The following is a 14,198-nucleotide window of genomic DNA, read 5'->3' on the forward strand; positions in this document are numbered from 1 at the left end:
GATAAAATTGTCATTTAATATAAAATTATTTGTTTGTGTTAACCGAGGAAATGAGGGTATTCCGTATGAAATTCTGTGTTGGGTGAACTGTGTCTCTAAACCGAAACTAAAACTCTTTTTTTTTATGATCAGAATATTTCTTACTATGATTTAAAGGGACACTCTACTTTTTTTTGAAAATGAAAAAGCTCAGCTCCCCTAGAGTTAAACATTTGATTTTTACCGTTTTGGAATCCATTCAGCTGATCTCCGGGTCTGGCGCTAGCACTTTTAGCATAGCTTAGCATAATCCATTGAATCTGATTAGACCATTAGCATCGCGCTCAAAAATAACCAGAGTTTGGATATATTTCCTATTGTGTACTAAGACCAACTGAAAATTAAAAGTTGCGATTTTCCAATATGGCTAGGAACTATACTCTATACTCTCATTCAAAACAGTCCCCTGCTATTGAAAGTAACCAAGGCAACTATTTTTGGGCACTGCATAATATCATTGCGAAGAAATATCGAAACTCTTTGGTCATTTTTGAGCATGATGCTAATGGTCTAATCAGATTCAATGGATTATGCTAAGCTATGCTAAAAGTGGTACCACCAGATCCAGAGATCGGCTGAATGGATTCCAAATCAGTAAAAATCTAATGTTTCACTCTAGGAGAGCTGGAAAATGAGCCTATTTTTAAAAAGTGGCGTGTCCCTTTAATGGCGGTTATGCATTTTACATCAGTTTCTTTATTTGTCTGTACATTTTTGTTTGTTTTTTATTAGTACACAGCAGACAGAGAGAGCTCTTTTCAGGCTGTTTGTTGGTTTTAAGAAAGGTAAAGAACTAGAAAGCAGGAGTACTCACACAAAAAGCTGCAAACAGCAACTGTGTCAACTCATCCATCTTGTTTTTCCCTTCCCATCTGTCCTCATATAAACCCTCCTGCTGTTCACTGCTTTTGATTAAGAATCAAATATGACCAGCTTTTCAACACGCCACCAGAGTACAGCTGAAGTGTGTGGCTTTAGACAAAGAGAGAGACACACAAACCGATACTGGTTAAAGTAAGTGGTTTGTTTAAACTAGAGTAGAAACTATGTTTCACTGTTTGCTTCTTAAATGGACCAACGGTTAATGATATCGAGTAGTTTGAGAATATTGTGTAATATTATATTGGGTATATTAGATATTATAATGGTAAAAATTATTTTACAAATGTGCTGAAAAGAGCAAGATAGAAATGTCTGGATGGGTGGTTTAAGTGATTCATCTCTGGAGCTCATACTGTTTGTCGCTAGTGGGCGGTCCTACCGCTATTGCCCTTATGTTATTGGTGGGCTGTGTAGCTTTTATAAATCTTGTCTCAAATGAGATGCATCGTCAAAGGAAATAAAATGTCAGTCTATTTTGACAAAAAAAAAAATCACTTTTCCTGCTGCCAAAATGACTATTCTGTAGGGGAAGTGTTTGAATAATTTGTAGCAATGCATAATGCATTCTAGCAAATACAGTACAAGGTGAATGGTTATAAATGCATAATTTACTTTTGCTGAAAATGCAAACAATTTATGACATTTTCAGAAAAGATTGAATTACACCACGGACAACCTTACAAAAAACCACATGCATTTCAGATGTGCAAAAACACTTGATCACGTGAAAACGTGTTTTTAGAACATTTTGTGAGCAAAGGTCAAAGATGAGATCTTTTTTAGACATCAATGCGACTTTTAAGTTTCCTGCTTCTCAGATGTTTCTCTAAAAAGCACCAGAAATCTCATAAATGTCTCTGTTAGAGTTTCAGAATAAATCTCAACAATACGTGTATTTACATGCACAGTTTTCACCGTAAACGGCTTAAGCAAAGACTGATCAGCATGAGAGAACTTCACGCTGCGTCAGAGAGCCAACGCTATGGGGAACGCCTATAGCGTGATGGCTTCTGAGTATCTATATCAAATTCAACCAATTGTTGGGCGTGATGTCAAAGGTGTAAGCCAGAGAGCATATATACGGTGGAAAGGAATGCCCACTTTATCTGGCATATGCCGAAGCGGGTCTACAGGCACGGCGGAAGTATGGCAAGGGAGACGCAACGTCTCGTTCCCTTCACAGGGAACAAGGGTTACATACGTAACCCGAGACATTTTTTACTCATTGCCCTGGATTTTGCATTGCATGAAAACACCTAAACTGGCTTTTTCACAGTTTTGTTCATGTCTCTGCTTTGCAAAAGATAAACGTCCCAAATGGAAGTAAGCGTAAAGTAATGCATCTGCACTCGACTCATGCAGTTGACAGAGAAACAGAAAATACTTTGCTGCCTTAAAATTCTTTGTTGAATCAACTCGGATTTACAAGTCATTTCAACTTACTATTATTTATCTTGACTAGAGATGAGTTGTTATAACTACAGCTGGGTTGTTATAACTTATAAAATTAAGTTGACTTTTCTCAACTATATTTTATAAGTTGTGACAACTCATCTCTGTTGACATGACTTGTAAATCTGAGTTGATTTAACAAAAAAATTAAGGCAGCAAAGTATTTTTACAGTGTGACAAAAGAAAAGTTCATGTTACATTTACAGTTTTTGCAGACATGAGAAGAGATACAATAGTATAGCTTTTGTCGGATTTCGGCTTTTTGAATGACTAAACGTACTATTCATGAATATCAGTCATGTGACCTTTACGTCATTCCAGTTGCCTGCTGCCAACTTGAGTACCTACCGAGTACCAGTTGGCTACTGAAAAGCATTGGCTAGCTTGCTACGATTTACGGATTTCTTATCTTTTACTGTCTATGATTCTTTCGGATACGGAAAATGGCTACGAAAGGCAACATTTTGCACCTCGATTTTCATGAAAAGAAACGCTACTTAAAAAAATATATCTTGGTTATGATGTGATGCCTACTCGATCTCTGATGCGTTCTTCCAGCCGCTGTCCGCTGCTACCGAACTACCACTATTTTTAGAAGGCACGACACAACGTGAAACTTTGCTCGAAGTATCACCTGGATCTCTACACATGAACGCGAGCATTGAGAACATTGTTTGTGTACACAGAGTTTACTAAAAAGAAAGGTTTTGAACAACTGACTTTGGTTGTTATAGTGTCCGCTCGTCATCTTTGCCAGACATAAAGAATCGATTTCCGAATGCATATTAATGAATCTTATATGAGGCTCCTTTTTCAACTAGAAGGTCAATATTATGTTGAACCCTAAACCGAAGCGACAATGGTAAGAAAATAGGACAAAACAGTTGAGTAACCAATCCGTGAGAATGCCACGGAAAAGAAAGTCCGTGGCAGGGCCACGGAAATATGAGGAGATCCGTGAGAATGCCACGGAAAAATGAGCAAAAAATTCCGTGACTATGCCACGGAAATTCGTGAGATCAGGTTGGCATTTAACCCATCCCAGTGAGTAGTGAACACACACACTGCAATTCATGAACACACACACACACACATGAGTTGAACAGTGGGCAGCTATCCCAGCACCCAGGGAGTAATTAGGGTAAGGTGCCTTGCTTAAGTCTTACCATAGTCGCAACCCACCAGCCGTGAGACTTGAACCGGCAACTCTTGGGTTATATCCCGACTCCAACCACTAGGCTACAACTCTCCTCAAATCCTTGTCTCATTCAGTTTTACCTTGAGGCATCTACTCATTCAGAAAATCTCGATTTAAAGTAGCATATGCACACAGCAGAGGGCTGTAAGTGACTGCAAGACTGCCAGACGTCAGGAAACCTCCCCATATGGCATCTCGAAGGCTTCTCTATTCTGTCTAATTAACACCTTTGATGCAAATCACTGGTCCACTCTAGGCGAGGACGGGTCAAACACTTTCAAGCGCCCTCTCCTTGGGAAGGTAACAATCAGTACGTGCGAAGGGTGTTTCTCTGATGAGAAAGTCTGATGAGCTTATTATTTTGCAGGTTTTTTTTGCAATTAATCTGCATATGTCTGCTTGCTGACAAGATAAGATGTATTTGTTACAAAGAGAAACAGATACAGGGTGAGAAGATTGGAAAGATGAGACGTTGAGATTGCAGCAAAATACTCAAATGAGTTTGCGTGTTCGTTAAACGTTACAGTAACGTACATGATAACAGAACACAATGAGAAACTGATGCAACTTAGGGACCCAATCGAGCAGATCATTTACAGATTGGGGTTCAGACTAAACAATTAAGTTTTCAACAGAGCATGAATTCTCTATACACAAGCCAGATTGTTCCCTCCGGCCTCCCGAAGTTGAATAATTCCTTTAACCATTGAGTGGTTTGGTAAAATCGATGCAAAACTCGTTTGATCTCTTTTCAAATAAAATAAAGGTGGTACAAACGGTTACAATAGAAGAACCAGTTTTGGTTCCCTGAAGAACCATTCAGTCAATTCTTGAAAGGATCATTTCTTTCTTGCCTATTTAGGTTTTTTTTAGTTCTTAAGATGTTAAAGGTACTTTATGGATCCAATTACATCCAAAATTGGTTCTTCTGTGGCATGTGTAGCACATTAATATAAAAAAATAGCGAAAAATCATAGTGACCATGCTGGTTAAGATCCAAAAAATGAGAACAAAAATACATTTTGTGAATCTTTTATTGAGTGTGAACTAGTTTATTTCAGTCTTGGTACCCATCAAGCAATAGCCGTCATTTCACCGTCTAGGTCAACTAGGCACGATATATATGAGCAATGAGTAACCTATTAATAACCAAAATAAAGTTGAATTTGGTTACAGTACATGTTGTTTTTGTCAAAAATAACTTGCTAGATGTACTGTAAGAGAGTCTGTTATGCAAGCTTATACCACGGGTCTGTTGAATGCTGTATTCTGATTGGCTGAGAAATGTTCCGTGGGTATGCATTAATTTCTGATAACCGCACACCTAACTTGTCAAATGTCTTAAAAATAGGCACCACAGCAATGTTTGTGGTAAGCGTGGTATAAGAGGAATAATTGACTCCGATCCTTTGAATGATTTGAAAATAACTCCGCTTCGCGTCGTGCCGCATTGCACCTTGGGTATGCATTATTTTCTTATAATTCAATGGCCCGTTGTCAATTATTCCTTACAAATTCAACAGCCAATAGTGGGTCTTTGGTTTCATTTATTTATTTAATTTATTTTTGATCTATGGTTAGACGTCTATTTAAGTTTCACTGAAACAAATGTTGCCTTGTTTCTGTAAAAAAATCATATCAACATACAATTTTATGTTACTTTAACGCAAAAAATCAAGTTAAACAATTTCAACTTGTTTTTTTAAGTTATGTCAACTTATCACTTTAAAAAGTAGGTTGAATTGACTTGCATAATTAAGTTGTTTAAACTTTTTTACAGTGTAGATGTCTGGTCCTGTTTTTCGTTGGCTATAAGACGTCTTTCACACACAAAATTGCTTGCTGTGATAGTCTGGTGAAATAGCATTTCTTTGCTGCCTTAAATTTTTTTTTAATCAACTAAGATTTACAAGTCATTTTAACTTACTATTATTTATCTTAAATAAAGATGAGTTGCTATAACGTATAAAATCTAGTTGAAATATGTCAACTTCATTTTATAAGTTGTAGCAAGTCATCTCTCATAGCAAGTCCTCTCGCAAGTCAAGATAAATAATAGTTATTTGAAATGACTTGTAAATCTGAGTTGATACAACAAAACAAAAAATAAAAGCAGCTAGGAATTTTTTACAGTGCAGTATAGCTTGAGACCTGTGTGACGATTTCTCAATACATCTAATTTAAGAAAGCCATACTATATGTAGTATGAGACAACATGTGGGTGAGTAAATAATGAAAAAAAGTTAATTTATGTTTGATTTATAACTTTAAGTCTGGACTGTGCTCTCAGCTTATGGTCTCTATGGCCTGTGGCTGCCTATAGCTGCTGTATAGTGGTGTATTAAATTCAGCATTTTCCATTTATCAGCTGATTAAAGTTGACCACCTGCTTCCTTGACCATCAAGTCTGGATATAGGTCTAGGGATGTATTTCTGGAATCTGGGCCATCTGGGCCCATTCTGGATCTAGGCAGTCTACTATTGGTCTGTGTCTTAACTGTAACACTAATGAAGTATGTATTTGACTGATTTAAAAATGTCACTACTGTACAGTAGTTTGTAGTTAAATCAAATTGGCTATGCAAGTCATTTTAACCCTTATAATTAGCTATTTTCTTGTATACGTTAGAGTTCTGTGGGGGTAAAAATGACCCCAGAAATTAAAAGAGTGATTACAAAAAAATATATAAATTTTTAATGATACAAATAATATCTATATATAAAATATGTTTTTGTTGTTTACTTCCTATCTATACATTAATGCTGTGTTTTGGGAGACATGAAGTACTTTTGTAAAATAATTCACATAAATTATGATCTAAATTTGATTTCGATTGTTTTTAGATATTGATCTAGATGGTGTGTGTTAAATTTAGCCATCGGGTGTTTAGAAAAAAAAAAACATAAAAAAATCACAGTTTAAGAAATAAATAATTTCGACCAACAGATGCCCATGGAGACCCATTCATTTTACTGGATGTGGACAACTGCTCAAAATCAGTACTTTAGTGATACATTTTGTGAATTTATGTTTAAATAAACATTAGAAAGGACATAAAAAATAATTATTATTTCAAATAGTAGAATTTTTTGTAGTTTTTGATGCATTTTGAAATATCTGTTTTTACAAAATGTCACAGAAATTTGACTGAATGTAAGTGTTTGTGTGTGTGGTGTGTGTGCATGTGTTTATGTGTAGGTGTGTGCGTGTGCATGTGTGTTTGTGTCTTTATGTATGTGTACGTTTTACTGTGACTTTGTGTGTGAGCCTGAGTATGTGTTTGTGACATTTCTCGTCGTGAATGTTGTAAATCCCTAATTTTAAAGAGTTGAACCAACTTCATGTTGCCATGACACGCGCGTCCTCACTACGACACGCGCATCATTGTTTCGTCTCATTCATAATTTCCTGATAACTGCTTTAATCTAGTTTGCGACATTTCTCGTAGTGAATGTTGATATGCATGTAAATCTCTTGTTTTAAATAGCTGAACCATAACTTTTATTGTGATGACACGTGCGTCCTCACTACGAAACGCCCATTACGGCATTGTTTTGGCTTCTTGTTCACACAGAGGGGTTTCCATCTTACTAGGTCCTCTTTCCGGCAATGATCCCAGAAGATTTACGCGACATGTTTGCGTTCACACAGAAGCTTGTCTGGCAATTTTACGGGTATTTTCTGGGACCAAAGGTCTGTGTGAATGGGGTTTATGTGTGCACATGTGTGTGTGTGTGTGTGTGTGTGTGTGTGTGTGTGTGTGTGTGTGTGTGTGTGTGTGTGTGTGTGTGTGTGTGTGTGTGTGTGCACGCACCTGTGTGAGCATTAGAACCCACCAATTTACATCTTTGTTTTGCATCTGTGGCTGTTTTTTTGCCAAATTCTGTAAAAAATGCTCTCTGTGGCAGTCATAGCTTTGTGTGTGTGTGATTGAGCATGTTTTTTCTATATTGCATTTGTGCTCTAGTACCAGGCCTACTTTTCTGTGTTGAAATTTTCAGATTTATTCTAGATGCATTGATTTTATTTTGACAAAAAAAGAAAAAAATATTTTTTTACATTTCCCATTCATTTTCAATTGGTGTCATTTTTACCCCCAAAGGGCCTCGTTTTTTTTTACACATCTTTAGAACGATCGAATCAAGCACAGATTTTTAATATGAGTAGTGACAGATAGTCTAAAAGTTACAAAATCTTATTCCACTGAGATGAAGGGAACCATGTTTTTAAACTAAAGAAAAGTGGCTTGGGGTAATATTGACCCCAAGGGACTTATAAGGGTTAACATTTGCATTTTAAATTTTGACTTGTGATGAGTTACTACGACTTGAATTAGTTGAAATTGCTTAATTTGATCAATAAAAGTAGTGTAAAAACATATTATGACTTATTGATCGCATACAAGATACAATTACTAAACCCATTTTTAGGTTGACTTTTTGTGGAGTGCGAACACTTTTGTGTTATTTTCAACCCATCATGTTAAATTGTGAGTCAACTTAAAGCTAAACTACAATATGTTAACCTTATCCTATCAATAAGTGTTTATTGGCATACCTGTTTGGAAACAAACAACTTGTGTTTGGTTTTACAATTGGTGTAAAAATGTTCAACATTGATCTTTAACAGCTAAGTAATAAAGGCTTTTTTTCTACAGGGAGTGTCTGTATCTCACAGTCTGTGAAGATCCCTCGTGAGCCCAAACCGGGAGAGTACGACAAGATTATTCACAGACTAGGGGAAAATCCGAATGCAAGAGTTGTTATTATTTTCGCAAATGAAGACGATATTAAGTGAGTACTATTTTTTTTTATCTAATCTAATTAATCTTAAAGATCTTTGTTATGAAGAAATAAGCAGATGAACTATTTGTATTAGAGGTTTTCCTGACCTCTATTGTAGGACTATAAATGTATCACATGGGAATGTCTGAACGCTCCTGCATTGAGTGTAGCACCTGGAGTATCTAATCGTAACCATTAGAGCCCAGCTGTTCTTGTGGAAATTGACAAAAAGCCGTCACTTAAATCTGCTATTAGACTTTCATTGAATAATAATCATTTTCATTTGAAGGAATAATTATGGTCAAACTTTTTCAATTTGTTGCTCGCGGAGTGTCCGTGATGGCTGTTTAATCATGCTTTTCTAATTATTGTTTGTCAGACATTGTCCTTGAGTTCATAATGATTTGTTTATGTGTGTTTACATCCATGCATTTCTAATTTAGAAAGTGTGTGAAAGCCCTGCTAATAGCACCGCTATTCTAACTTTGTTTCATTAAGTCAACCTGATGTGATAATGCACCCTGTTTCCTTTATTTATATGTACCACCAGTGCTATTCTGCAGAATTCTTAAAGGAATAGTTCACCGGAAAAAGTTTTTCCAAACATGTATAAATGTCCTTTTTCTGCTGAACACAAATTAAGATATTTTCAGGGGCACCATTTACTTCTATAGTATTATTATTTTCTTCTACTATGGAAGTCAATGGTGCCCCAGATAGTGTAGACTATCCAAATAGCCTTTCTTAGAGTAACTGCATTCATCTAATGCAAGTTTGCATGTGATAAAAGCATTCTGAAAACTGTCATATAATGGAAGTAAAATTGTAAATGTAGTTCCCCACCATAGGAATTGGCGGTGGAATATGGGAACACCTCCATGCGTCTGAATGTGTATGTCGAATTTAACCAATGGTGTGGCGTAACATCACCAGCAGGGTGACACCGGAGCCAGGAAGTATAAAAAGACCTGAAATGCCCTCGCTAGCTGAAATATGCAAAAATGGGCGTAACGCAGGTGATATGGCAAGGGAGGCGCAGCGTCTCGTTAAAAATATTGAAATGTTACCGTCAGGTGAGCCTGTTAAATGGATTAAAGAGCTTATAGAAATTAAATGCATATAAAACCACTTTGGGAGGAACTCACTGGGAACAAATCGCGCCTGATGATTGCAGCGTTTTTCTGAATTTGCTGCCTGCATTGTTTAAGCACCCATTTCACTAAAGGAATTATGCAAATCGGATGACGGTCCAAACGTGCTCACAAAATGTGTGCTAAACAAAATTTGCATTACGCCATACCCCACCTTGCAATTCAATTGGCTGTTTAAAATGCTGTTAGTGTGTTCATCTGTAACGTGCTTAATCGACACTCGATGAGCGATAGAAAATGTACACCAACATCATGTTTACTTAAAATTGGTTTAATTGCTTGCTACCATAATACCGTAGTGTCATGTGTGCCAAATGCAGTGTCTAGCATTTAATTTTATGATGAAGGCACAATATTAATAATTACAACAGTTTACTGTAGATAAAAAGACGGCGGATTTAGCAAACAAAAACGCTTTACTTTCAGTGGTTTAGTTTTTGCTCCGATAAACACTGCAGTTTGTGAATTCACCCTGGAGTCTGTGTCTTTTCAGAGGAAAATGATTTTGTGCGCCCAGTCTCAAACATGCTTTATTGAGCCATTGTTATCTTGGGGAAGTGTTTTCGCTGTCAGTTGTGCATGACTAATTTTGACATCAATTGCTGCCGTGCCTGACGGAGAATCCTTTGAAATTTCAGAGCTAAACAATGTCAATACTGACCTTTCAATAACGCATTGATTTGCAGTTACTGTAGACAGAGAATCACCAAAGCGAACAGAAAGCAGACAATAATTGCAAACAAGACATTAGCGTTGATGCGACTCAGAGCCCGGGAGTCGAGCGTGTATTCAAGGCTTTGCGTAACGTGTCACTCATCTCCAGCTTCACTTTCTCTACAGGCGGCTGCTGCAGGCGGCAAAGAGAGCCAATCAGACGGGTCACTTCCTGTGGGTGGGGTCCGATAGCTGGGGATCCAAGATATCACCCGTCCTTAACCAAGAGGAAATGGCAGAAGGAGCTGTCACCATCCTACCCAAACGTCAGTCCATCAAAGGTAAGTGACAAATTAAATCCTCCACTTGTCAGTGATTGCTGTTATCCATTAAAGACCGATTATAAACCAGAGTGTTTAGAGAACATGAGTTAAATAAACATTAGTGGAAATGCATTAAAAAGCACAACAAAAAGAGATAAATATCAAAGCATGCACAGTATTAGAGAAATGGTCATTATTTACTTTATTTAATCTCATATTGTTTCATTTGCTGTTGTTTTTTTTACAAAATCAGAAACTACAATAAAAAATGCAAAACAATTTAAGTACAGTACAGTCAAATAGAGACCTGCACGGATGACATATTTTTGTAAGCAACCCAGGAGTTAGCTTCACATTTTTCCATAGGCGTTTGGATTATCACAAAAACCTCCCTGATCAACAAAAGGTTACGATATCATCAAGTTTTTTTTTTTAAGATAAAATAAAAATAAATCTTTGGTGTCCCCAGAGTGCATATGTGAAGTTTTAGCTCAAAATACCCCACATATAATTTATTATAACATGTTAAAATTGCCACTTTTTAAGTCCGAGCAAAAAGATTTGCTCTTTTTTGCTGTGTCCTCTAAAATGCAAATGAGCTGATAAAATGCAAACATTGATCGCAACGATTGTTGTTTATTAAAATTAAAAGTCAGCTGTGCTGTCAATTATTTTTACTCTCTGCACCAAATGGCAGTGGTGTAAAGTGAAGATTAAGGGGCGGTATTATTATTATGAGATCTATGTCACAAAACAGGCAAAATCTGAATGACCTATGTTTTTTTTTTACATTTTTGCAGAAAATGGTTTACCAAAACATAGTTACTGGGTTGATCTTTCACGTTTTTTGGGGGGGATTGTGCCCATGTGGCATAGTTTTTGAGATTTTCATGTAATGACGTTTTAAGTCCCTGGCAAGATATGCTATCTCATGGCAATTTGTACGTATTTTACGAGGTGACTTATTCTAGTATTAGTTCGTACGGCCACAATTTTACATTTTGTACGATTTGCCCATGTTTTTATGGTAATCATATGTTTTTCTACTATTCACTATGTACAAATTAGCCAAATCATAAAATACGCACAAACTCTCCTGAGATCAGCCTACGACAACGTATGTACCCTGCTGAAAAAACCAGCATACCAGAAAGACCACCATTTGTTGTGTTTTGGTGCTGGTTTGCTAATGAACACCAGCTAAACCAGAATCAGCACCAGCCAAACCAGCATAGACCAGCATAATTTCCATGCTGGTCCGTGCTGGTTTAATGCTGTTTTTTCAGCAGGGTAGTCCTATGCAACACCTTGTTAGCTGTTTTATAAAATATAGAAGCTGTAAAAATCATTAACAGTGGAATTGCTAGTGTGTTTTATAATAAATGTGAAAATATATTAAGCTTGTGTTAACCCAAGAGCTTATTTAAGGCGTTTAACCAAAACCCCATTCAAAAAGCAATTGAATTTAGGACGAGAAAACCGGAAGTGCTAACATGCTAAATAGCTTCTTGGGTTTTCCCACCAAAAGTTCCTGCAGGTCTCTACTGGCTTGGCAAATCAATTGACCAGTGGTGAGTTGCTGTAACTTGCTTTAAAAAACTTGTTTTAATGAGTTGAAATCAGTGTTGTGGTCGAGTTCAACCAGAGTCCCAGTCAAGACCAAGACCAGAGATCGAGTGTTGAGTCTGGGTAAAGACAGCTTTATCCGGACTCAGTCTTCCCTACTGAAAAATCCAGCAAAGACCAGCATAAGCTGGTAGCTGGTTTTAGCTGGTTTAAGGTGGCAGTAGCTGGTCCTCCCAGCCTGGCAAAGCTGGTCAAGCTGATGGGTCAGCTGGTCTCCTAGCCTGACCAGCTAAGTCCAGCTAGACCAGCTTAAAAAGTGACCAAAACACTGCTAGACCAGCTTGCTACACCAGCAATACTAGCTAAAATGAAGCTGGGAGACCAGCTAAAACCAGCTCACCAGCTTATGCATATTTTAGCTGGATTTTCAGTAGGGTTGACTCAGGCAAGTTGGAATCGACAACAACACTTGTTGAAATAATGTTAAACTTTTTTCATGTTTAAGTGCTATAATTTGGTCCCCAGTGCTTCTATCAACCTAGAAAATGTAAAAAAGATCAACCCAGTAACTTAGTTTTGGTAAACCATTCTCTGCAAGCATGTGAAAAAGTAGGTCATTGAAATTTGGCTCCCCTTGTGATGTCAGAAGGGGATAGTACCGCCCCTTAACCTGCACTGTCCAACCACTCCACTGCCATTTAGTGCAGAGATCAGCTCATTTGCATTTTAAAGGACACACCCAAAACGCCACATTTTTGCTTACACCTACAAAGTGGCAATTTTAAAGTCGCCATGAAACGGAAGTAGCGATTGCCTTATTTTCCCCGTGGTGACGTATATCCGAATGAAACGGCTTTTGAGATGAAATAAGGCAGGGCTGGATTTGAATTTGTCCATCGAGATCTGATTGGATCGTTTGAAGTTGGGTCGTGTTGCTAATTGCTAATCACTGCGATCTTCTCCCGGACCCCACCCACCTGCCATACTTTTGACCGGAAGTGAAGAGAGATCGTTTTGAGGAGGGGAGGAGATTTGCATTTTTGATTAAAGATTATGAGCACACACGAATTTTTAAAAAATAATGAAGCTCACAGATAAGTCATTTGTTAATAATACCACACTATTAAAAATACATATATAGTTTTTCATTTCAATTTCATTGCGACTTTAAGATGTTATAATTAATAACCTATATGGTATTTTGAGCTAGAACTTCACATACGTACTTTGGGGACACCAAATATTTGTTTTAAATCTTAAAAAATGTCCCCTTTAAAGCATTGAAAATAGTAAGTTGGAATGACTTGAAGAGCCAATTTGACTGTACAAAAAATTAAAACTGATTTTGTTCCAAAAAAGTTCCTAAACAGTTTACAAAAGAAATCCGTATGAATCAACACAAAAGATTTGAAAGACATCACCCTCTGCTCATTTGGTGCCTTTAGACGAATCATGTGAGGTTGGATGTCGATGACATCATCAAACATCAATAATTTATTTGGCTTCAAAAGTCATCTGGACTGACTGTGATGTTATGATGATGTTTTTACAAAGAAATGCCCACAGTCTGTGTATAAAAAGCAGAAGATTGTTTGAAAGGAAAAAAGTGTATGTTCCTCACACAAAACAACAACACAGAGGTTTGAACCAACATTAGGGTAAATAATGACTACAAATGCATTTTTTAAGCCAAATATAGAAGAAAAAATGATTCACATTCAATCATGTTCAATCAAATCATCCTGCCTTATGAAGTTCACAGACATCCTGACAGAGCGCATTAAATCGACACTGATCTCATCGATCTGCCCGCAGGCTTTGATCGCTACTTCATCAGCCGGACGCTGGAAAACAACCGGAGGAATATCTGGTTCGCCGAATTCTGGGAGAACAATTTCGCCTGCAAGCTCAGTCGCCATGCCTTGAAGAAGGGATCCGGCATTAAGAAATGCACAAGTAAGAGATCCTCCCTCCAGCTAGACTCCATCTAGCGCTTCATAAAACGAGAACGCGAGCGATGGGAGATGCCAGGTCGGTCGTAAAAAAGACCTGGCCTGATGTTCTTTCATCTCCTTTATTCACACCCGAGTCTTACAGCAAAGCTTTTCCACTGCAGACCAATATTATATTTGCACTAACCACAGAAAA

The 14,198-nt window shown here is 37.3% G+C and overlaps 1 protein-coding gene across 2 annotated transcripts in view; it reads left to right on the forward strand.

Annotated features, from left to right (window-relative positions):
• grm4 (glutamate receptor, metabotropic 4) overlaps positions 1–14,198 on the forward strand; it is a 233,237-nt gene that overhangs the window by 147,997 nt on the left and 71,042 nt on the right. For both annotated transcript variants that reach the window (XM_065279718.2, XM_065279719.2), the window contains exons 4-6: positions 8,230–8,365; positions 10,348–10,502; positions 13,866–14,006. In XM_065279718.2, the coding sequence (XP_065135790.2) occupies positions 8,230–8,365; positions 10,348–10,502; positions 13,866–14,006 (432 nt within the window). The remainder of the gene's footprint in view (positions 1–8,229; positions 8,366–10,347; positions 10,503–13,865; positions 14,007–14,198) is intronic.

The sequence above is a fragment of the Paramisgurnus dabryanus genome, chromosome 7, assembly GCF_030506205.2.
Source record: "Paramisgurnus dabryanus chromosome 7, PD_genome_1.1, whole genome shotgun sequence".
Classification (NCBI taxonomy): domain Eukaryota; kingdom Metazoa; phylum Chordata; class Actinopteri; order Cypriniformes; family Cobitidae; genus Paramisgurnus; species Paramisgurnus dabryanus.